A 23,767-nucleotide genomic window follows, 5' to 3' on the forward strand; every position below is an offset into this window, starting at 1 on the left:
CCATTGTGGGGATTAGAACCACCAACCTTCTGATCAGCAAGTCCTAGGCTCTGTGGTTTAACCCAGCTTCTAAACTATGGTTAATCTTAGCTCTGTAGAAACAAGCCGGGTTCAGAATCTTATGGTTTTAAGATGGCTCGTTTTAAACGAAGATGTACTGCAATTTGTCTGGGGGAAGAAAAACGTTGCCTTCATTTTCACCAGCTTCCAGGCTCCTGCTTGTGGCTGCCCTGGGATGGGGCTGGGGGCACATAAACCCAAGACAGCTTGTTCTCGAAATGTTAAACTATGGTTTAGCATAACATCTGCAGTTGCCCATTAAGTCACCTATAAATTATGCCTGACCCTTTACCTCTGAAGTTTTAAAACTCTGGTGGTTATATATTATGATCTTTTATAAAGAACTTAGATTGGAGAGGCCTTTGTACCACTTATGAATATGTTCAGTGAATTCAAACTTCAAAGGAAGTAGGTTCACCGCCCACCTGACCAAGGGAGTCTTGTTAACATTAGTTAAATCTAATTAGTTCAGCTCTCCTGGGAGCCAAATGTGGCAGATCCTAAGCTCTTCTTTCTCTGCAATAGCCTTTCAAAAGAGTCTATGTGCACCTATGGAAAAGGTCAGATTTCACTCATTCTCAATAGAACTGAAAGTTTAAAGGTGCTTCTGAAAGGGGAGCCTTATATCACAAACCAGTCATAAAGATCAGGTTTTTCTGTGACAAGTTCCTTCCACCTTTGCACATTTCTAGTTTTTTTAAGCCATGGATATTAATTGCTATTCTGCGATGCCATCCCTACCAACAAGTGAAGCTTAACAGAATATACCTGGGCTGTGTTTTTTAGGCCCTTCCTTCAATCACTCCTTCCCCAACCTCCAGGAGAATTTCTCTGTTCTGGGCATGCACGCATGCAGGTATTTCTGTACCTGTAAGTGTACACCTTTTAAAAAAAAATCCTTGGAAGTGCACAACAGCAAACATTACCAGCTTTGGCTATCATGTTGCACACTGGGCAAAAATTAGGTTTTTGTGGGAGGGCAACATCCATTTCTTTTCTACTTTTACTTTTTAATTCTGAGGTTTTATTTGACTTACCACAAGCAACAGGCATTTGCTTTCCTTCACGGCCCCCCAGCATCCCATGAAGCCCATGAGAAGAAGGAAGGTGCCAACGGCAATTAGCAGGTAGCCCACGTTGATCAGCTGCATTAACTGTGGAGCTGCAGCTCCCAGGACCTTTGCAAAGGAACCACCATCCACCTTCACCCAGATGCCGATGCCCAGCAAAGCCAGACCCCCCAGCTGGACAGGCAAGGGAGAGAACAGAGGTAAGAAGGTGCCATTTCTCATCTAGGGCGCTGTCATTCTGCAGTGAACTCTGTCATTCCGCTAGCTTTTATACATATAGAGAGGTTTCCAGCTTCCTTAACTCTTAACATCCACTTTTGAGGATGTTAACATGTTGATACATGTTCCTAATCACATGTATGCCAGTAAATACAGGGCTTGGGGTATCTGCAGGAAAAGATCTGCAGGTAGCACAGAGGGGTTGACCACAGAGGGGTTGACCACCTTGCCAATTCTCCCAGGCAAATTTTCCCACCTATGTTTCCCAGACAGTTTGCCTTTTTCTCTTGGCCTTTGTGTCCAGTTAAGGGGGTGCAGTTGAATGGAATCATGTGGTTTTGTCTTTGCAACATTTAAAGGTAAAGGGACCCCTGACCATTAGGTCCAGTCATGGCTGACTCTGGGGTTGAGGCACTCATCTCATTTTATTGGCTGAGGGAGCCGGCGTACAGCTTCCGGGTCATGTAGCCAGCATGACTAAGCCACTTCTGGCGAACCAGAGCAGCGCACGGAAGCACCGTTTACCTTCCCGCTGGAGCAGTACCTATTTATCTACTTGCACTTTGACGTGCTTTCGAACTGCTAGGTTGGCAGGAGCAGGGACCGAGCAACGGGAGCTCACCCCATCGCGGGGATTTGAACCGCTGACCTTCTGATCAGCAAGCCCTAGGCTCTGTGGTTTAACCCACAGCACTACCCGCATCCCATCCACCTTGCATACTCACCATCCACCTTGCATACTCACAAATATTATGCCGTTGAATACAAACATCATCACCTTCAGAAGGGAGAAGCAAACCATCTTTCTGCACCTGTAGCAGCAGAGATGAAGCCATTGCTTAGCCATTGACCAGTCCTGAGTTTGTCATCTAGGTGAAGAGACCACAGAAGAGCTGACATTTGCACAGGTATTTAACGCTGGCTTTGGCTAGGTCAGCAGCAGCTACTTCTACTGGCAGCTTGTTTTGGACAGGAATAGGTGTTGGAAGGTTAACCACTCATCCCACCCCCACCATAGGAGCCACCTCCTAGGAGCTGAGATTCCTTCCCCCCCACCATAAAATATTTGACTGAGCCGGGGGGCCCTAAAGTTGATTGCCATTCAAATGGCATTGCCATTCAAATAGTGTGCATGAGCTGTGGCATGTGGTCGATTGTGCAGGGTGGGGCTTACCTGCCCCCCTATTTTATTCAAGTTAGCACCTCTGACCCCAATCCAACATCTTCCATTGCTTGCTTGCAAATCAAGCAACCATTCCCCATCTTCACCCTTCTGCTGTATGAAATTTGGAGTGAGGTGAGAAACAACAGTGGGCTCATCCTCTTGAGCATTGGTCTTCCTTCCTATCTGCTCACTTTGACCCTTTCTTCTCCAGGAGTGCAGTGGGGAAAAGGTTGAGTCCCTAAGCTGCTAAGCTGCCCACCTCTAGGCTAGCTGCCCATACATGTGCTTGCTGGGTTAATTGCAGGTACCTTCTAAGGCAATTCTTTCAGGATGCTGACAGGGATGAAGCTAAGAGAATAAGCAAATCCCATGCTTAGCCGTTGACCAGATCTGAGATTGTCACTGCAATTGCTTCATACTGAAATTGCATCGGAGTTCCAATCTGCTGCATAGGCCTCACCTGATATTTGCCATTGGCATGATGGCCAAGAGAGGACCCAACATTTAGTGTTTCTTTTATTTTGCCACATGGTTACTTAAAATAAAATTTAAAAAACTAGCAGGGTGAAGCATCAGCCAGCCCTGTGGTGTTCTGCTCATGAAGAATTTTCAGAGGCAGCTGCTTAGCTGAGCACCCGCTAGTTGTGAATCTGCAGTTTATTTTGAGGGATCCACAGTTTGGCATTTGTAATGCTAATCAGTATTCCAAAGCAATTCTCTGAATCTAATTTGACAATTATAATTAAATCTGAACTTGACGCTCAAGTTCAAGGGGAAGCATACGAGCCGACTCCTAGGAGCTGAGGGGGTCTTTGGGACCCCCATAAAATATTTGAGGGGATTCCCGCCCCCCCCAGTTGATGGGCATTGCCATTCAAATATGTGGTGCAGGGCTTGCCTAGCCCCCCCCCCCAATATTTTATTCAAGTTGGCACCCCTGCAGGGAAGGACGGATGCAGGATAAATAAAAGTATTAGTGGTGGCAAAATTGAATATTGCTAGCAGTTAGAAATAGAGGAAATATGTCTGAATCACTCAGCAAAAAGAGTTGCAACCACATCATCCACTGAGCAAAGACACAAGTGGCAGGAAGGGTCCTCGATGGGAATGAACATGGGAACAAACCTTCCACACCCGCAAGCAATGCTGTTTGGGGACGGACACACACACACACACACACACACACACACACACACACACTGCTGAGTCTCCAATATCACAATGTTGTGACTACAACTAAGACACATAGCACATGGGGCTGACCCAATCATGATGAGTTATGTTTTAGTCTGCAAAGTTGGTAGCAGATACAGTGGTACCTCGGGTTACATACGCTTCAGGTTACAGACTCCCCTAACCCAGAATACCTCGGGTTAAGAACTTTGCTTCAGGATGAGAACAGAAATCATGCTCCAGCGGTGCGGTAGCAGCAGGAGGCCCCATTAGCTAAAGTGGTGCTTCAGGTTAAGAACAGTTTCAGGTTAAGAACGGACCTCCAGAACATATTAAGTACTTAACCCGAGGTACCACTGTATTACAGAGGACAGAAGTGCCGAGTTACCAGTCAGACAGGATTTCAGCCACTCTGTGGTGGGAACAAGAAAGCTGGCTATGCGGGTGGTGCTGTGGTCTAAACCACTGAGCCTCTTGGGCTTGCCCATCAGAAGGTTGGTGGTTCAAATCCCCGCGATGGGGTGAACTCCTGTTGCTCTGTCCTAGCTCCTGCCAACCTAGCAGTTTGAAAGCACACCAGTGCAAGTAAATTAATAGGTAGCACTGCGGTGGGAAGGTAAATGGTGTTTCTGTGTGCTCTGGTTTCTGTCATGGTGTCCCGTTGCACCAGAAGCAGTTTAGTCATGCTGGCCACATGACCCAGAAACCTGTCTGTGGGCAAACGCTGGCTCCCTCAGCCTGAAACCAAGATGATCGCCGCAACCCCATAGTCGCCTTTGACTGGATGTAACCGTGTAGGGGTCCTTTACCTTTTTTACTTTTTGTCACTGAAAAGTTGGTCAAGTGACATCACTGCTATAGCCACTCCCCAGTAAGTTCGTCAATGCCTCCCTTTTCCTTTTGACCATGCCTTGCCACTCCTGTATTCAATTGGTATCCCTTCCCTGGGATTTCCAGTCTGCTACAAACCATTTCAGAGCCAGGGACATTATACCAAGTGTCTGTGTAACTGTCTGCACACATCAGATTAGTTATCACGTATTGGCCTCCTTATTGCACAGCAACTCTGAAAGCAAGGCAAACAGCTAAGTTCTAGCCCTCACATGTGTCAAGCGTCCCCATATCTTCCTTGGAAGATTTCTGAATGGTTGTAAGACCCCCCTCAGTCAAGGCTGCAGTGGCTGTACCTAAATCCAGACATGGAGTGTGTTGGTTCTGGATTGAGGTCTCCGGGGGGGGGGGGTGAGGACAACTTGCCACCAGACTGCTGGCAACAACTGCATTTGCTGCTTTGCTGGGCCATTTTGCCAGCGTCCTTTTGTTGCTCGGCTTGGGTCCTTGTTTTCCTTGTTGCCGAAGACAAGCCAAAGCTGTTGCTTAGCAGCACAGCAGCAACTGTTCTTTTCTCGGAAGTGCCTGGCTTTAGTTTCTCAGAGGAATCTCCACCTTGAGCCTTTGCTGCTGAGCACACTTGATGCATCCTGCAGACCAGGAAGCAAAAGCCTCAACCGGGTGCCTGACAAAGGAAGCGTCTTTTCCCAGGGTCTCTTGGAGTGGAACTATGCATTATTTTATAGCATTTTATTAATTACTTTTCTAATCTGCCCATGCTCCCAAAGGAGCCCAGGGCAGCAAACAGCAAAGTGGAAAAAACAATGCAACGAAAGACAAAATTCAAACATATTTTAAAAGGTTTTAAGAGCATTTATAGGCACCACAAACATCTAAAAATATTTCAAAATAGCCACAACACAACAGGAAGGTGTGAATCAGGGTCAGTGGGGTGTGGCCTGGGAAGAGTGGGTCCGGCTGGTATGGGAGCATGATGTGGGGAGTCCCTGGGCAAGACAGGCAGGCTTAGGGAGCTGCATTTGGGACAGAGCTTCTCCAACTTTGGTTTCTTGGCCTGCATATGAAGTATTCCCACAGACTCTGACCCAGCCTTCCCTTCCCCTGACTTAACATTCCCCTAACTTGCATCCCCTTGATGGACTCTTAAAACACCTCACCACACAAATGTCAACCCTTGAAACTGCTACTGAGAGAATTACATATCTGCTCCTTGTTATATTGGGTCTATATGGGATGACTCAGTGATAAGGCATGCAATCCGGTCAGGACCAGACTGGGAACTAGCTGAGGGCCCAGTGGTTTAGAAGTGTCCTTCACTGGCCCATCGCAGCTATGCCATCATTCATAGCCCTCCCTGCTGGCCCACTGGGTGCTTTTCAGTGGTGGCTGGTGAATGGCAATGCCCATCAACTTTGGGGGGAGGCAGCACCCTCAAATATTTTTGGAGGGGCTGAAGACCCCTTGGCCTCTAGAAGTTGGCTCATATGAACCTAATAGAATCTATGGGACAAGATTACAGTTCCTAGTTCCTAGTTTGTTATCTGTGTAAGAGCTTGGAGCACAGCTCCATTGGAAAACTTAAAAAGGAACTGCCCCCCTACAAAAGCTTTGGCCCATTGCATATTGCCATAGCCAGAGAATTCTGGCCCAAAGCTTATTGTGGGGTGCACAATCCAGTTCCTTATCCATGTATACATATCCAGGCTATAGTAGACATGAGATGCTGTGCTTGATGGTATCTTGTAACTAAACAAAGCACTGGGCCAAGCACAATTCTTTGCCATCTGTAGAGGACTCTCTCCTGTAGGAGGAGTAGGATAAGGAGCGGCCGAAACCTTAGTTTGGCTTGCACACTCCCAGTTACCTATTTGTAAAATGCCATGTGCATCCAGGTGTGTAAAACCAATTATTTTCATTGCTGAGAATGGTTGTGGATCTCAATAGGGAGAGTCTGCCAGTTATGAAGATATATGATAAAAGGGGGACAAAGCTTGTTTTGGGGTGCATGTGCATATAATCCTCAGTTCCTTATGACATGTCCCTGCTGAGTTCTGTTCAGAACTTTTATGCTGACTAATCGCCAACTTTAGCTTTGTAGCTAGAAGTCTAAAGCTGCAACGGTTGACTGGGCTACACAATCATTGACTGAAGTCTTAGTATGCAGCAAGCAAACATTAACCAAACTCTGACTGAAGAATAATTCTGGACAGCAAGTCCTCAAGCCTGATCCCATCTAGTTGAATAAAGAGAGGGCACGTTTCTGTGAAACTGCTAGTTCAATCTCTGCCCTGAGCCAGCCAGGCTTAACCTAAAGCACCCCAACTACTGAATTGATTCCCCAAGTTAGACCAGGAGTCTGAGAAAGGAAAAGACCTTGAGAACTTCAAAGTAGGACTGCTTGATTTGCACCCCTCACTTCTACTTGTTTGAGCTGCAGAAATCAGCAGGTCAAACTTAACAAAGCAATGTGGTGAACATTATCACCTGTTAATATCTGAAGATAAAGCTACTATTAAAGGCACATCTACAGGGGCTGGGAAAGAAGCTGGTAACTCTACTTGAGAGTTGGCAATCTCACAAGCACCTTAAACTGTTCCGGAGGCCAGTTACTGATGTCAAGAAACACTGACATACCACATATCTGTTCAGTTTTACAGTCTTCCCCTGCTGCCTTGCCTTTATTAACCAGCTTCTGATGGGACCCCCATTCTTAGGTAAAGGAAAGCAGAGGTATAACTCCATGTGATAACTGTCCATGTCAACCAGAGATCAGATTAGATGTAGGATTGGGCAGACTGGTTACTGTGCCTTGAATCACAGTGTCCATGAAGCTATTTCACTAAAATTCATTGGCAACTCCTACTGACTTTTGTCTTATCATACAGCTCTTAAACATGGAGGTGCCTCGCCGTCCTTCTTTGTGTCCGGGCACTCTAGATCTGGCCCAGCACGTCTTTCGATAGAAATTCAACACTTTGCACTCATTTCAGCATATCCAGGTGAAGCAGCTGTTCTACTCAACTTACCTTTAGACGGTTTTCAGCTATGAAATGTGCCGTCGTGCCCCCAGCACCTCCTGCGCTTCTGGTTTCCAGGGTGTGGCCAGCTACTTAACAGGCACCCATATTCCTGCTGCCTAGAGCTGTACTTTCTTTCTCTCCCTGCCCTGCACCTGGTTCTGCGACAGTTTTGTATCTTCTCCTCTTTGCTCCTTAACTCCCAGCCAGGAAAGAGGGAGGCGATTACATAGCAGTCCCGGGAGATGAGACAGTTCCTTAACCCTTTATTTCCAAAACCCAAGGAACCAAAGTGACTGCTGGCCTATATTTGCACCCAAGTGGCTTGGCTATCGCCGGTGGAGCTGCACCCAAATATCTTATCAGACTTTGGAAATTCTGTTACTGCTCACATTATAGCTATAGGCAATGTGAAAGGTGCTTTGTAAATATATGAGCACAAGAGGCCATAGGCAGTGGCGTAGCGTGGGTTGTCAGCACCCAGGGCAAGGCAAGTAATTTGCGCCCCCTAACCCGTGGATTTGCGCCCCCTAACCCTAACCCCCCAGATGTTGCGCCCGGTGCGGCCAGCCCCCCCTGCACCCCCCACGCTACGCCACTGGCCATAGGCGCCAACTTGAACAAAATATGGGGAGGGGTATCTCCCTCTCCTGCTCTTCTCTCCCCGCATCACCTTGTGGGAAGCCAAGCTAGGAAAAGAGGACAGCTTCTGGCTAGTGGGGAGGTGGCTCCCCACGGTTGTGAGGGAGGAAGTTGCCAACTTGTATAAAATATTGTGGTTTATGCCCCCCCAAACATTTTATTGGGGTAGTGAAGGGACCAGGGCCCTATAGAGTCAGTCCCTATACAAGAGGCACCTTGACACCCACATAATGTTACAATCAAAAGGCGACACACAAGTTGTGGTTAAGATGCATTCCAGTTTGTTGTTGCATGCCTCTGTGGTAGATGCCATTGTGGAGTGTGCTCTGCATCACCACGAATGTAATGATGACACAGGATGTTCCTTTTAGGGTAGTGTTATAAGAAAAAACTGCTCCCTTTCCCTTATGGGGTATCCAAGAGCCCGTATAGAGTCCTTAGGTAGGTTCTCTTTCGGTAGGAGGAAATAACAGAGGCCAACCAGAGAATATTGAGAAGCAAAGCAGCTAGTAAGCATGATCTTTATTAAACGGTTGCAACAGAGTCCCCACCTCACCCCACACAGGGAGGGAGGAGAGGAACCCAGAACATTGGTGTGCAAGCTCTTATATAGACATTTGAAATTGCCCACCCTGTAGTTCAAGACCACCCCCAAAAACATCATACATACATCACAGAAGGAGGCGGTCCGCAGCAGAAATACATGGGGGGAGCAGTCTACCACAGAAATCCTGTCTGCCAGGAAACCTGACATTGGTCAATCATTGCTCTACCTGGGCAGGCCTGGCTATTCTTTTGTGATGGTAAATGCTTTAATTCCTGAATCCAGGTCACAGGCTCACCCTATTCATACACACATACACCCTTAAGACATTTAAGCAAAAGACAACGGAGAGGTCAGTTTGGGAGAGTCAAAATGGTTTCAGGATTGCTCTCCTGTAATATTTCAAACACATGGTTTATATACTTATGTATTATGAACATTATATTCATATATATATATGAATGAGAGACCTTAGAATTCTATAACACCAGAAACTTCCAACACCCCATTTTTAAAAAGGATGTTGTGGGGGAACTTATAATTTGAATCCTAAATGCTAATTGGGCATTTATATCTACGGAATCCCCTATAACCAAACTAATATCCCAGGTAAGGAGGAATTTTAAGAAACCACATTGGAGAGCATGAGAGCCAAGCTTTGTGGTGAATAGAGATGGAAAATGATTTACACACAGGCTTCTGGTATAAAAAGTAAAACACCTGACAACCTGGATTTAGAAAGGAAATCAGAAATGCACAGGTGTTTCAGTACACACCTGAATGACTGCTGCTGGGGATTTCCCCACCCTTTCAACCATTTTTTTAAAATGAAAATAAATACGACAACTGAACTCAAAATATCTTCTAGTCTAGGGAGTTCTTTAACATATATTCCTATTTTTATAACTCATATTTAAGACTATTAGTAAAATAGTACATGCAATTTTACTTTAGATACAAGCTTAAAAGAGCTGTCATGAAGCTTGCATACGTGTGAAATTTAGTTTTCACAATTCAAATGTTTTTAGTTTAACAACTTGCATTTAAACTTGAACATATTAACAAACTTTGATTCGGATCCCATGTAATTATTTATCTATCTCTGTGACTAGTCTACAAGTTTTACATTTGACTGACTGTTGCTATGTGAACAATTCAAAGCATTTTAATGGTTAAGTCTCCATCTAGTGGAGACATTTGACTTGAGGCAAATCCTAAGAAGAAAATAGAAACAGAATTGTTTTTTTTGAAAAATAATTTTAAAAGATGCCAGCGATCAAAACTTAGGCCCAGCTCTAAAGCCATGAACTGAAGCTTTAATTTGGATAATTAGATAAAAGGGAGAAAGAGTGCTCAAAGGCAGGGTCTGCTTGATAAGTCTCCACTAGGAGACATGATTGTAAAAAAATACCTCAAAGCGGTTTACACAAATATAAAACAACAAAACCGAGAAAGCATCACAACCATACTTTTAGAACTCACAAAAGTTAAAATACTAAAGCAGATTAAAATTACCTTGGCTTTCTAAGCATCTGGGTATTTTTCTCTAAACAAGAGTGTTTTTAGCAGGTGCCGGAAAACGTACAATGAAGGTGCCTCCTTGATCATTTACTTTGCCAAACCTTTATTAGGCATTACAAATATAGGGCATCATAAAACATCCATATATACAATTTTAAAAAATATATACAAATAAACAGCCATGTAAACTATGTAATAATGAGGATTTTCATTGGCGTTTCTCTAAGAGATACTTAGAGATACCACTCTAAGAGATACTATTGACAAAAACTCAGCCACCCTTTGCAGTTACTTCTGGGTTAAAGTCAGACAGATAGAATCTGAAACTTTCATTGTGCCGTGATGTTAGAGAACTGCTTGATCTCAATAGACAGGGAGTTCCCAAGTGTAGGTGCTGCCACACTAAATCATCGTGTTCTTACAAATGCGGAATGGGTATTACGTGGCACCTGTAGTAGCGCCAATTCCACCAATCAAAGCAGTCGAATGGGTGTTATGTGGGGTAAGGCGATCTCATAGGTAAACCGGCTCCAGGTTCTTATGTGGTTTACATGCTAACAGTAACTTGGTGTGGTAGCAAATCAGCAACCAGCACAGACCTCTGAGCACGGCTGCTACATGCTGACAAAGCCCGTCCACAGTCATGCTGCAGCATTCAGTGCCAAAACACAGCTTCTGGATCAAGAGCGATCCCAGGACGCTGAGCCGAGTGGGCACAAAGTATTAATAAATTTAAAATGGATTTTTTGTGCAAATAAGAAATATGGGGGGGGGGGGAGCAAATAAGAGCCAGTGTGGAACATATGACCTGGTGGAACATATGATCTGGGAGGGCGGGGTTCGAATCTCCACTCAGCCATGAAACTCCCTCGGGGACCTTAGGCCAGCCGTCTTTTCAGCCCACCCTACCTCACAGGGTTGTTGCGAGGATGAAATGAGAAGAACCATGAAATGAGAACCATGTGCACACCACCTTGAGCTCCTTGGTATATATATACAGTGGTGCCCCGCAAGACGAATGCCTCGCAAGACGGAAAACTCGCTAGACGAAAGAGTTTTCCGTTTTGGAGGTGCTTCGCAAAACGAATTTCCTATGGGCTTGCTTCGCAAGACAACAATGTCTTGTGAGTTCCTGCGGGGTTTTTTTCTCCTCCCCCCCTTTTTCTAAGCCGCTAAGCCACTTATCCGCTTATCTGCTAAGCCGATAAGCCGCTAAAAGCCGCTAATAGCGCTAATCCACTAATCCTTCAATGGGCTTGCTTTGCAAGACGAAAAAACCGCTAGACGAAGAGAATCACAGAACGGATTCTTTTCGTCTTGCGAGGCACCACTGTATATAGAGAGCTATATAAAGGGTGGGGTGTGTGGGTGGGTGTGTGTATATATATATATATATATATATGGTGGGGTATGTGTGTGTGTATATATATATATATATATAATATATGTGTGTGTGTGTGTCTGTGTGTACACCCACCCACCCCAGTCCTTTTTTCCTGGGGGGGACGAAGGGGTACACATACCCCTAAACATTTTGTAAATCTAAGTTTGGCCTCATTGAGGGGCAGTATTTCAATGAGTAGGAAAATGAGAGTACTCCTAAACATTTTTTAAGAAAAAAAGCACTGTGTATGTATGTATATATGTCCAGTGGTACCTCGGGTTAAGTACTTAATTCGTTCCGTAGGTCCATTCTTAACCTGAAACTGTTCTTAACCTGAAACACCACTTTAGCTAATGGGGCCTCCTGCTGCCGCTGCGCCGCCGGAACCCGATTTCTGTTCTTATCCTGAAGCAAAGTTCTTAACCTGAAGCACTATTTCTGGGTTAGCGGAGTGTGTAACCTGAAGCGTATGTAACCCGAGGTACCACTGTATATATAATAGGGTATAAGGCAGTTCAGTGGTACCTCTGGATGCGAACAGGATCCGTTCTGGAGCCCTGTTTGCATCCTGAGTAGAGCGTAACCTGCGACTGCGCGGGTCGCAATTTGCCACTTCTGTGCATGCGCGTGACATCATTTTGAGTGCCTGCGCATACGTGAGCAGCGAAACCTAGAAGTAATGCGCTCCGTTACTTCCGGGTCGCCGCAGAGCGCAACTCGAAAATACTTAACCTGAAGCTATAGTCAACTCGAGGTATGACTATATAAATTCAATATATAGAGCATTTATATACCGCCCTATACCTGGAAGTCTCAGGATGGTTCACAGAACAAAATCAAAATATAAAATATTTTGAATATGAAACTTGTCTTCGCGAAGGGTGCCCTATAACCAGAGTCGGCACCTGCTCCTGCGAACCCTGCCGCCTGAGGCAGCCACCTCAGCTCGCCTCGAGGGCGGGCCGGCCCTGCCACCGAGACAACCTGAGGCAACCTGCCGCCGGGCAGGATCCCGACTGAGGGAAGGAAAGAAGGCCGCCCCATCCTGCCTCGCGCCGTTCCCGCCCTCCCTCAGGCAACGATCCCGAGGCCGACGGGAGAAAGCGAGCGAGGGAAAGAGAGAGGCTGGGGTTGCCTCGGCCTCCTCAGCCGCCAGGGGCGGCCCTGGCCTCCGAGGCGGGGCTTCGGGGACGGGGTCCCGCCTCCTCCTCCTCCTCCTCCTCGGCCGGCCGCTCCTTCCCTGGCGCGAGGCTGCGCCGGAGAAGCGGAGGGGCGCCCAGACACCTTCTGAGGGACGCCACCCCGGAGCCGAAGGCGCGCCGGGCGCGGGCGACGCCAAGGCGGAATGGCGGCTGCGGAGCGGAGGGCCTTCGCGCACCGCATTAACCGGTGAGGGGCGACGGGAGAGAGGAGGGCAAGCGAGGGGGAAGGCGGGCGGGTTCGCGCACCAGCAGCCGACCCGGGTCGAGGGGATGGCGGGGCTTCCTAGCCCGGGGCTCAGCGGCTGGCGAGCGGGGGGTGTGAGGGTGGCCAGCCCGACCCCTCCCTCAGTCGCTCAGCTGTTCGACAGCGGAACAGGCTCCCACGAGAGGTGGCGGACTCGCCTCCCTTGGAGGTTTCCAGGGATGATCTGGTTGAGATTCCTGCATTGCAGGGGGCCTGGACCAAGTGATCCTCTGGGTCCCGTCCAGATCGACCCTTCCATATAGAGTCTAGGATTCCAAAGGTTCCCTTGCCTTTGCATTTCTCTTTCTCCTTCCACGCTCCCGGAAACAAATGAAAGCCCAACCTTGGGAATGCCCATGAAACCTGCCTAGTCCTCCGAAAATTGTTCCTCAGAAAAGTGGCTGGGGAAACCCAGCCAGATGGGCGTGGTATAAATTATTATGATTATGATTGTTATTGTTATTCCTCCCTTGCCTATACAGTGGTACCTCGGGTTACATACACTTCAGGTTACATACGCTTCAGGTTACAGACTCCGCTAACCCAGAAATATTGCTGCAGGTTAAGAACTTTGCTTCAGGATGAGAACAGAAATTGTGGTCCAGCAGCGTGGCAGCAGCAGGAGGCCCCATTAGCTAAAGTGGTGCTTCAGGTTAAGAACAGTTTCAGATTAAGAACCTCCGGAAGGAATTACCATATTTTTCGCTCTATAACACGCACCCGACCATAACACGCACGTAGTTTTTAGAGGAGGAAAATCCGTAGGCATGCCACCTGTAGGCATTCCCTCCATAACACGCACAGATATTTCCCCTTACCTTTTAGGAGGAAAAAAGTGAGTGTTATGGTACAAAAAATACGGTAAGTACTTAACCCGAGGTACCACTGTATGTATGCCAACACTAAGCTGTTTGCGGTTCATTGGTATGTGGGGGGGGGGGAATAAAAATTAGTCCTCAGGAAATTGTTCCTTGCCTATGCATGCTTCTGCTAAGACTTTTGGGGTTCGCTGGTTTGTTGTAGGGGAGGTAAGTGTGGTTCAAAAGACTGACCATCCCTGATCTTGCCCTTTTTTGTTTCTGCTCTGAGTGCCACTACATGGTCTACCTGAATGGATGCTCTAGTTACTAAGTTACTCCAGTCTTGGGGTTGTATGTACAAAAGTAAGGTCAAAGAGGAATAAAAACAGTGAGCCCATCCATCCAGACACTATCACTTTCGGTATGGGTTCAGTTCTGGAGGGGTGTGTGAGCAGGTGCTAATGACTGCTCTAGGTTAATTCATGTGCAACACAAGGATGCGATCTTGTGTGCTCACCTGTTCAAATTCAGGGTGTCTGCTGCTGTTTTCTTCAGTCTGTATCTTGCCCGAATTGATGCTTTTGAATTATGGTGCTGGAGGAGACTCTTGAGAGTCCCATGGACTGCAAGAAGACCAAACCTATCCATTCTTAAGGAAATCAGCCCTGAGTGCTCACTGGAAGGACAGATCCTGAAGCTGAGGCTCCAATACTTTGGCCACCTCATGAGAAGAGAAGACTCCCTGGAAAAGACCCTGATGTTGGGAAAGATGGAGGGCACGAGAAGAAGGGGATGACAGAGGACGAGATGGTTGGACAGTGTTCCCGAAGCTACCAGCATGAGTTTGACCAAACTGCGGGAGGTGGAAGACAGGAGTGCCTGGCGTGCTCTGGTCCATGGGGTCACGAAGAGTCAGACATGACTAAACAACAGCAGCAACAACAACACAGCTTACAGAGTAATACAAAAGGCCAGGTCTCCATCCCAAGCAGTTTACATGTTAGCATTTTAATATGGGTGAGGCCACAGAGGTAGCAAGGGTTAAACAATACAGTGGTACCTCGGGTTACATATGCTTCAAGTTACATACGCTTCAGGTTACAGACTCCGCTAACCCAGAAATAGTACCTCGGGTTAAGAACTTTGCTTCAGGATGAGAACAGAAATCGTGCTCCAGTGGCGCGGCAGCAGTGGGAGGCCCCATTAGCTAAAGTGGTGCTTCAGGTTAAGAACAGTTTCAGGTTAAGAACAGACCTCTGGAACGAATTAAGTACGTAACCAGAGGTACCACTGTACATTTCAAAGCTGAATATATATTTTAACAACAAATGAGTGGGACAGTATATGTAACTGTTAAATGCATTGCCGCACTCCCTTTCTTGTTGCTGTTCTAATGGTCTCTTCTTCATCTGTACACTCCCATTTTTCCACCAGAAGTAGTGGAACAGAGGGAGGGCTTGATTTGCCTTTCAGAAGAAATATACTTCATGATGGAACAACAGCCCTACAAACAAGGGTGCAGCAGATTATCACCATTATAGAGGTGGAGGCAAAACGGATTGCCCATTCTTGTGATAGATGAATGTGTAATCATCTTCCACATTCCCTATCCTCATAAAGTGAAGCTACTTTGAATTGGTTGAGTTCACATGACAGGAGCAGTAGGGAGAGAGACAGACAGGCATATGGTAACTTTCAGGGAGGTAGAGTGCGAGACTACCAGAATCAGATTATAGATCTTCAGTGTCAATCTGCTGTACTCATTCTGATTGATAGCATGGCATATATTGTACACTATGTATCTTACTTTTTCCTTTTTCTTGGAGTTAACTTGGGATGAAGACATGGTATTCTCCTTCACTCCATCTCTGCTCTACATACTTAGTTTAAAAGGTTCTTTTTTTGATAAACAAATGGGAGCTTCTTAGCAAGTCAAGGCAAGGCTAAGCTTTTAATAATTAGCTTCAAGTTTTTAAAAAGCTAGACAAGTAGCTTTTTAGCAAACGAAGCAAATGCATACATTTGTTTGTAGGGAAAGTTTTTCTGCAGACTACTAAAAATGTGTATGTCCATACTATACTGGTAGCCTGAATATGTATGTATGTATGTATGAATGAATAAAGTGTTATTCAAAATCAAGGTTGTCCATATACTTCAGTGTGTGGATCTGTGAAATAGGTAGATGTTTAACAATATGAATCTGTAGGATATGTTTCAACAGTGAAATAGTTGATAGTAGAATATACTGTTGTTTAATTGTAATGGTCATTTTTATTATCTATTTTGAGAGCTAGTATAAGATTGTGGTTAAGAGAGCTGCTTGAAGTCCTATTGCTACAAACTTACTAAGCATCCTTAAACAAGTCACTAGTCCTCAGCCTCTGTGAGCTTTTGTGGCTTGCAGTGGGGGTGGCGATGTGGGTGATCATGTGGACCCTAAACCCCCCCCCCAATAGATAGCCTTTTCCCACTCTGTTCTCCCCCCTTTTTTGGTTACAAATGTGCCCACATGCTATAGCACTCATTTTGCTAACATAGTGAATGACTCGTAGCTCAGTTGGTTAGAACATGGTGCTGAAAATGCCAATGTTGTGGGTTTGATCACCATATGACCATCTGTATATTCCTGCATTGCAGGGAGTTGGACTAGATGACCCTCAGGGTTCCGTCCAACTCCACAATTCTATGAGTCTGTGATTATATGAGTAGAAGCTCCCATGAGTCTACTAGGAGAATCTGTCTGCTGTGTCTCTGCATGATACACTGTTCTGGCCTTGTCCTTCTATTCTGAAAACACACTCAGATCAGTGACTTATTAGGAAACGCAGTAAGATGAGAATGTATACTCTTACAAACTTTTTGAGCTGCAGACTTGGAATGTGCCTCCAATTATAATTCAGAAAAAAGTGTACTTCAGCTATCAAAATGTGAGGGGCCCTAGCACAATGACAGAGAGCCTCATTTGCAAGCAGGTTGTTCCTTTGCATCTGCTGGTAAGGGTGGGAAAGACCCCTGTTGGAAACCTTTTGAGTACTGGACATAGTGCTAGATGAACCAGTGGCTTTAAGGCAGCTCATAAATGAGTGTTAATGCTAATTGATGGTTCGGATTCTCAAGTCTCATAATTTTAACAGTGATAACCCCTCCCCCAAACTATCCTGGCGAACTTTTAAGCGGATGGAATGTTTGTTACTATTGCTATACTGTACTGTACTGTATTCTGCTTATAGATGTTGGGTTATAAGTGTAGCATCATTTACCTTTGTATACTCATTGCGTTACTTACCTGCACTGACTTAGCTTCACAGAGCATACAGTAAATAAAGGAAAAAGAAAAAGAAAGAAAGAAAGTGAGGATGCTTTAGTTGGATGTGAGCCACTTTTGTTTGTGGGAAGATTTGAAGTACAATCTTGTGTGTGTCTATTTGGGAATGAATTTGATAGTTGATCGGCATTCAGCTATATTGCTACACATTACAGACCAGCCTTTCCCAATCTGGTGCCCTGCAGATGTTTTTGGGTCCAACTACCTTCAGCTCTGCCAAAACATCTGGAGGGCTCCAGAATAGGGAAGACAGGTATATATGGTATTTTCAGGATCTTGCAAGTCTAACATCAGGGCAGAACTTTTAGTCTTGGATATTCAGAAGCTGTCTTTGGAGAATACTGAAATGCAGCACATTTCTAGCTCTGTGGAGGACAAATAGACTGTGCACAGGCTGACAATAGGTCTCAGTTTTTGTGGGGACGCACCTTTGTTTGGGGATTCTGAGAAAGAAGAATGGTTTCTGTAATTATAAGGGCTAGCAGTCTGGAGCTGGAGGCTTGCCAAGAAGAAGCCCAAATGCATATTAAGCTGGACTTTAATACTGAAGAGCAAGGAGAGAGAATTTTGCTTTCAGATTAGTAAAGCTAATCTCTTTCTTGAGGGTGTCTGCCTGAATAAGCCTGAGACTTCTCAGGAAGCTCTCATGTTGCAAGCGTGGGAGGAAACATGTTTGTGGGAACAGATCCTTAGTGGATAAGTAGCAGTGCATGCTTAAATCTCAGTCCCATCCACCCTCTGCTGTTTGCAGTGTTTTATGGAAAGGAAGGAAACAGTATCTTCCTTTTGATGGGAGGAGCCTTGGCAGATGTGCTGTGATTTTTCTTGCGTGTATTTCCCCCCCCCCCCATTTGCTTCCTGCCTTTGCTCCCTTTTGACCGCTCACTGGAAAGTTCAAGCTAATGTTTTTGGAATGCAGCCTAATGGTTATTGTTGTTGCTTGAATGGTTCTTGAGTGAGCCCTTCCAGTTGCAGCTCATTTAAACTTGAGCAGCAGTTTTTGAAACCAAAATGTTCTCTTCTCTTCCTGCCACTCCACCCTTTCTTCCCTTAAATGCTAGCGGGCAACAAATAACTAAAATGCGTCTGGTTGCCTGTTTGTGAAGCACAAGGCACTGTGGGGAGCCTCAGGGTGACTTCAGTGCTGGCAGAAGTTGAGGGTGAATAATTTCTGGTACTCTGGTTCTGTGGCCGCTCTTTGTTTTCTCTTTCTTTATCAAGGCAGTGATAGACCTATAGAGGAACATGGGTGCAATAACAGGTCCTCAATGGTTGCTTTAAATGGAGGACTGTACACCTTTATTCCCCACAGGGAGATTTAGATCTCATTTTTCCTAGTGTGTCTGTGTGTGTCTGTGTAATATACTGCCAGTTTAGGATGCATCTGATGTGTAGACACTTGTCTATGAAAGCTTATGCCATAATAAATTTGTAACTCTTTGAGGTACTACAAGACTTTGTATTCAAGGGTAATTGTGAATAGATGAGGTGATAAGGTTGTATTTGACTGTACAGTGGAACCTTGGTTCTCGAACCGCTCCGTTCCCAAATGTTTCGGCTCCCGAACATCAAAAACCTGGAAGTAAGTGTTCTGGTTTTTGAATGTTCATTGGAACCTGAACGTCCGATGCGGCTTCCAATCTGCAGAAAGCCTAGCTGTCAACCAATCAGAACCTATCCCTCGGAATTCAAACGTTTTGGAAGTCGAACATCCTTCTTGAATGGATTACGTTCGACTTCCGAGGTTCCACTGCACTATTCTCTGCCATGGAGGTCTATGGCACACAAATACCTGATGCAGTTTATTTTATGTATCTGTCAATTCACCTATCTACTCAGCCATCCAGCCAGTTTACAGGGACATACCTATTCAGCTTGAACAGCAGAGCTGTATCATGTGCCTTCTTTACACAGTTAACTAACTTGCACAATCCCTTCTTACCCTGTTCCACATAGTGTTGAACTTCAGGTTTGCTTTCCTTCAGTAATGATGATTCTGCTAGTGTATACCTCCTGGTTTTGTTAGTTTTGTGGCTATTGCTGTCCATGGAAGAGCTGAGATTGCAGTATTGGAAGCAAGTTAAAAGCATTATATACAGGATCAAGTGCCGCTGGTGTTAAGATAAGGGCTGGCTGACTTCAGTCTTGTATGTTCTGATTTGCTTAATTTGAAAAACTAGGGTCCTGTGGTCCAATGATGTATGCTAAATTCACAAAGGAAGAGGGTACTCTCAGGATCTCGTAACAGTTAATTAACCAGTTTTGTGATTTCAAATATTTCACGTTTGCTTAAAAAGGACCGTCTTGATTAAACCAAGGCCAGCTAGGCCAGCATTTTCATTTACTTTTGCTGGAGTCCTAGCAATCACCAGATGGTAGGTGGTTCACCAGAGGTTGTTCAGTGAATTGCAATCTGCCTTCTGTCCTTAGGAGAATTTCTTTTCCTTTACAGACCTCTTCCTTGTTTTCTGTAGGCACTTTCTCTCCAGGGAAGTGAGGAAATGATTTAAACTAAGGAACCAAAGTTAGGCAGTTTGGAAGTCCAGGAGTTAAGTCTGTGGTTGAAGGTAGGTGAGCCAAGAGAGAAAGAAAGGGAAAACAAATGGAGTGAGAGGTGAGTTGTCTTGGGGACCCTATCAGCTTATAGCATCCCTGACCACTGGTCCTGCTAGCTAGGAATCATAGAATTTTTGAGTTGGAAGGGACAGCAAGGATCATCTAAGTCCAACCCCCTGTAATACCAGAATATTTTTCTCAACTTGGGGCTCAATGGGAGTTGTAGTCCAACAAGAGCTGGGGACACAGGTTTGAGAAGCACAGGCTTATAGGATGAGGTGAACATTGATGACAGAAACTCCCTTCCTTTCCGGCTACATAAATATAGCAATAAAGCTCTTGTGTTCAGGGCTGGCAGTCTGCCCTGAGCCATTTATCACAGCAGAGAATGATTTCAGAAAGACAGAAAAATGTGAACTCACCTTCAACCCAAGAGTGCCAGCAGTAGGTATTGCTTAGAAATCCTGGAATTCTTTCTTCTTAAAATCTGAGAATTAACCCAAGACAACAGTCTCTGAATATTATTCATTGTGTTAATAGCTTACACATTCTCCCAAAATGTGGGAGTGTTACGTTAGCCTTGCAACAAACCTGTGAGGTTCCTCATTGGTTGGGCTGTGAGGTTCTCAGAGAGTTGTGTCTTTGTTCAGTACTAGTATTGTTACTTAGGTTAGATTAATTGAGCATAGCAATGACAAAGGGGCAGGAGAGGAAGACAAAGAGATGCCCTCCACAAGCATTGGGGCTTTTTACATCCCGACCACCTTGAGATTGTATCTGAAACACCACAAGAAAAGTGGCCAGGTCAGGCTGTGGGATAGCCTGTTGGAAGGTTGGTTGCTTGTGTTCCGGGCAACTTGGATAATTTGTTGAGCCATGAAATCAGTATAGGTAGTCTGGACATGGGGAGGAGTTCAACCTAGTGCTATGGCAATTATAATGTCAGTGCAAACCTTTTTTAGCTTGCCAGATGGAACAACACCTCCCTTCTCCTTCATGCTGTTTCTGGGGATTCTCCAGACCCCACCGTGACTAATTTCAGAGGCGAATGGTGCAAGGAGCAGGGGAAAGCCCTGCTCTGTTAGAGCAAGTCCTTGTTGCCATAGCAGGACTCTCATTAGTTTGAAACCTGAATTCGTGGGTGGTTATTGTTACATATGAATCTGAGAATGGTAGCCTAGAATCCAGTGGAAGTTGTTTGAAACTTCAACTGCCCCTGCAACCTGGCTTTCAGGAATGATATTCAAGTACAGTGGTGCCTCGCAAGACGAAATTAATCCGTTCCGCGAGTCTCTTTGTCTTGCGGTTTTTTCGTCTTGCGAAGCACGGCTATTAGCGGCTTAGCGGCTATTAACGGCTTAGTGGCTTAGCGGCTATTAACGGCTTAGCGGCTTTAAGAAAAAGGAAACTAACTCGCAAGACGTTTCGTCTTGCGAAGCAAGCCCATAGGGAAATTCGTCTTGCGGAACGACTCAAAAAACGGAAAACTCTTTCGTCTTGCGCGTTTTTCGTCTTGCGAGGCATTCGTCTTGCGAGGTACCACTGTATGACAAAGTTGAGAGAACTTTGAAATATCTTCTTGTGTGGAATGGACTTGGAAACCAAGACTTTAAAAACCAGAGGTTCTTTTGGCTTGCTTCTTTCCTGTCCTTTAGCTATATCATCTATATCCTTATATAGTCCTTTCCTGAGGGTGGGTGGGTGGAGTTTCTCAATAACAGTTTCAAGGAGAAGGCTGAGGAGTCTATATTCTCCCCCTGTTCTTGATAATTATAAAAAAAATAATAAAATTGTCCAGTGACACCTTCAGATAATGTTCTTCTTGATAATGGTACTTTTGCGTTAATGTAATCCAAAGTGGCATTGATGATGGGAAGTCCTACTGTCAAGCCAGTGAGTGTGGTACCTTTTTCCTTCTGGGAGGCCAGTGTGTGCAGAAGAAATGAACGAGGCATCAGTCTGTTTGGCTCAGTGCTCTAGAGCACACAAAGGCATGGCGGAGGTGTCACTTTGGAAAATATTTTGCTTTATTCAGCTTGGCAGGCTACAGCACAAGCAAGGAATAATTGATGGCTTGTGGCTTTGGTTAGTCTCCCATCTCAGAAAACAAAAACAAGCCCCCTAAACTGTTGGACTTCTGCCCCAATGGGGGGGGGGGCAACTTGAATAAAATATTGGCGGGGCCCAGGTAAGCCCCAACCCACATAATCAGTCACAAGATGCAGCGCTTGCATGCCATTTGAATGGCAATGCCCATCATCTTTGTGGGAGCCCAGCCCCCTCAAATATTTTATGGGTGGGGGCTGAACAGACCTTGACCCCTATGGCCTCTAATCTTTTCTTCTAGGCCATTTGGGTTGGGGAGCATAGCAGTTAAATCAGCAGGAACTGATTCAGGGTAGAGCTACACGTTACTTATAAGCATGGGTAACCCAGCCAGCAACTGCAGTTAGGGGAAAAAACCAGTATTGGGAAAGGGGTATTTAGAGTGGGAAAGTGATGGTGAGTGGGTGGTGCTTAACCCTTTCCCTGCTTGCTGTTTTTCCCCACTGCAGTTACTCTCCCTGGGGGTCAAACTAGAAATTATATGATATTAAATGACTCTGTGTGTTTTAAGTGCAGGCTTTTTTATTTATTTAATGCAAATATTATCAGCTTTAGTGCGTCTCTGTGTGTGAGATATAGTTATCAGGATTACAGCAGGTGCATGGGAGGAATGTAAACATTTCCTCCATGTGTTCCTGAAGAGATTGCTGAAGGAAGAAAACATTAACTTCAGAAGAAGGCTTTTCCTCAGGACTGTGGCAGGGAAGGACGATGTTAAATTTCTTCTCATTGTTTGTTCCACTCTCCTTGCTGTTGCAACATGCATTTTTAAAAATCCATTCTCATTAAATTGAAAAATCTTATCTAGTTTGGCCCTGAGCCCTGCTTCCATGAGATTCTAGATGGTTGCTTTTGATAGTAAACATTCATCTTGAACCTTGCGGGGGGAATGGGGGGAAATGACGGATGCTTCTGTGCTCCAAATCACCCCATCCTGATAGTGCTTTCCCCTAATAGAAGCAGCTGTCAGAGTTCTGTTATATATGTCTGTAACATGTAGTAGTAATGCCTTCACTTTAGCAGTGGAGAGTTAATCTCTGGGACCTGTAGACCAGGATTCTTGTTTTGTTTTGAACACATATTAAGTTCTGAACAGGAAAAAGGAAAATAAAAAAGAATCCTCAGCCCTGCAACTGGAAACTATAAATTCAGGGTTCTAGGGAAAATGTGCCAATTAGCCGTAACTTCCTGATCAGGTAATGTGAGAGGATTATTGGGGGAAATCTGCTCAAGGGTTGTGCCAAGCAGTGAAGAGAGAGAACCTGCTGCCACTGGAAGGTTTACTTAATCTCTGCTTTGAGCTTGTTTCGAGCTGTAGTTGTCATGAATGTTAGAAACATGTCTTTGGGGGCCAGGGAGGTCTTGGGAAAAGATCTCTAATGAAATCTTCATGTGCATAGTGACCTTCTGTCTTCGCTCATGAACCCTGGGTTGCTTTGGCTGCCCAAATCCCTAGGTCCTTTGGTCTGTTAAAGGGACAGCCCTCCTAGCACCATCAGAGTTGCCTGCACACTCATAAAACTTAGAACAGTTGTTCCGTGTTCAGATTTTACAGCACTCTGAGAACTTACGTGCCCAATTGCTAAACTGCCTCATAGGTTTGTTGCAAAGCTAAAGTGCCACTCCAAGCTCTTTGGAGTATATGCGGGATAAAAAACAGTGGATATTATTCAGAGATGTTATTACTTCAGGCACTCTGTGTGATCTGGTTTGATGTGGAACTGTGCGGGTCTTTCCATGAAGCAAGCAGTTATACTTGGTTGCCTTTTGGACCATTCCCAGTCTGTGATGTGACTTTGCGGTGTTTTTGTTCTGCTCGGAAACTGTGTGCATTGTTCTGCATGGATTCACTGATAAAGCAACTTCCTTATCTAAAGGAAAGGGTGA

The 23,767-nt window shown here is 45.3% G+C and overlaps 2 protein-coding genes across 14 annotated transcripts in view; one reads left to right on the forward strand and one right to left on the reverse strand.

Annotated features, from left to right (window-relative positions):
• The window catches only part of TSPAN16 (tetraspanin 16), a 38,545-nt gene extending 18,284 nt beyond the window's left edge, over positions 1 to 20,261 (reverse strand). Inside the window, exons 1-3 of one of the 4 annotated variants that reach the window (XM_083483216.1) lie at positions 7,566 to 7,777; positions 2,095 to 2,218; positions 1,098 to 1,304 (exon numbers count right to left, since the gene is read on the reverse strand). In XM_083483216.1, the coding sequence (XP_083339342.1) occupies positions 1,098 to 1,304; positions 2,095 to 2,196 (309 nt within the window). In that variant the 5' untranslated portion in view covers positions 2,197 to 2,218; positions 7,566 to 7,777. Of the gene's footprint in view, positions 1 to 1,097; positions 1,305 to 2,094; positions 2,219 to 2,618; positions 2,645 to 7,565; positions 7,778 to 20,196 lie in introns of those variants that run through there. The other 3 variants (XM_083483218.1, XM_083483215.1, XM_083483217.1) reach the window with 3 other exon arrangements.
• The window catches only part of DOCK6 (dedicator of cytokinesis 6), a 96,268-nt gene continuing 85,248 nt past the window's right edge, over positions 12,748 to 23,767 (forward strand). For 4 of the 10 annotated variants that reach the window (XR_014520765.1, XR_014520766.1, XM_083482889.1 and 1 more), the window contains exon 1: positions 12,748 to 13,036. Coding sequence is in view for 6 of the 10 variants with exons in the window: in XM_083482889.1 (XP_083339015.1) it covers positions 12,993 to 13,036 (44 nt within the window). In the remaining 4 variants the exon portion in view is untranslated. The remainder of the gene's footprint in view (positions 13,037 to 23,767) is intronic. The other 6 variants (XM_083482888.1, XM_083482891.1, XM_083482892.1 and 3 more) reach the window with 4 other exon arrangements.

This window comes from Podarcis liolepis, assembly GCF_965112155.1.
Source record: "Podarcis liolepis genome assembly, chromosome: 17".
In the NCBI taxonomy this organism is placed as follows: Eukaryota; Metazoa; Chordata; class Lepidosauria; order Squamata; family Lacertidae; genus Podarcis; species Podarcis liolepis.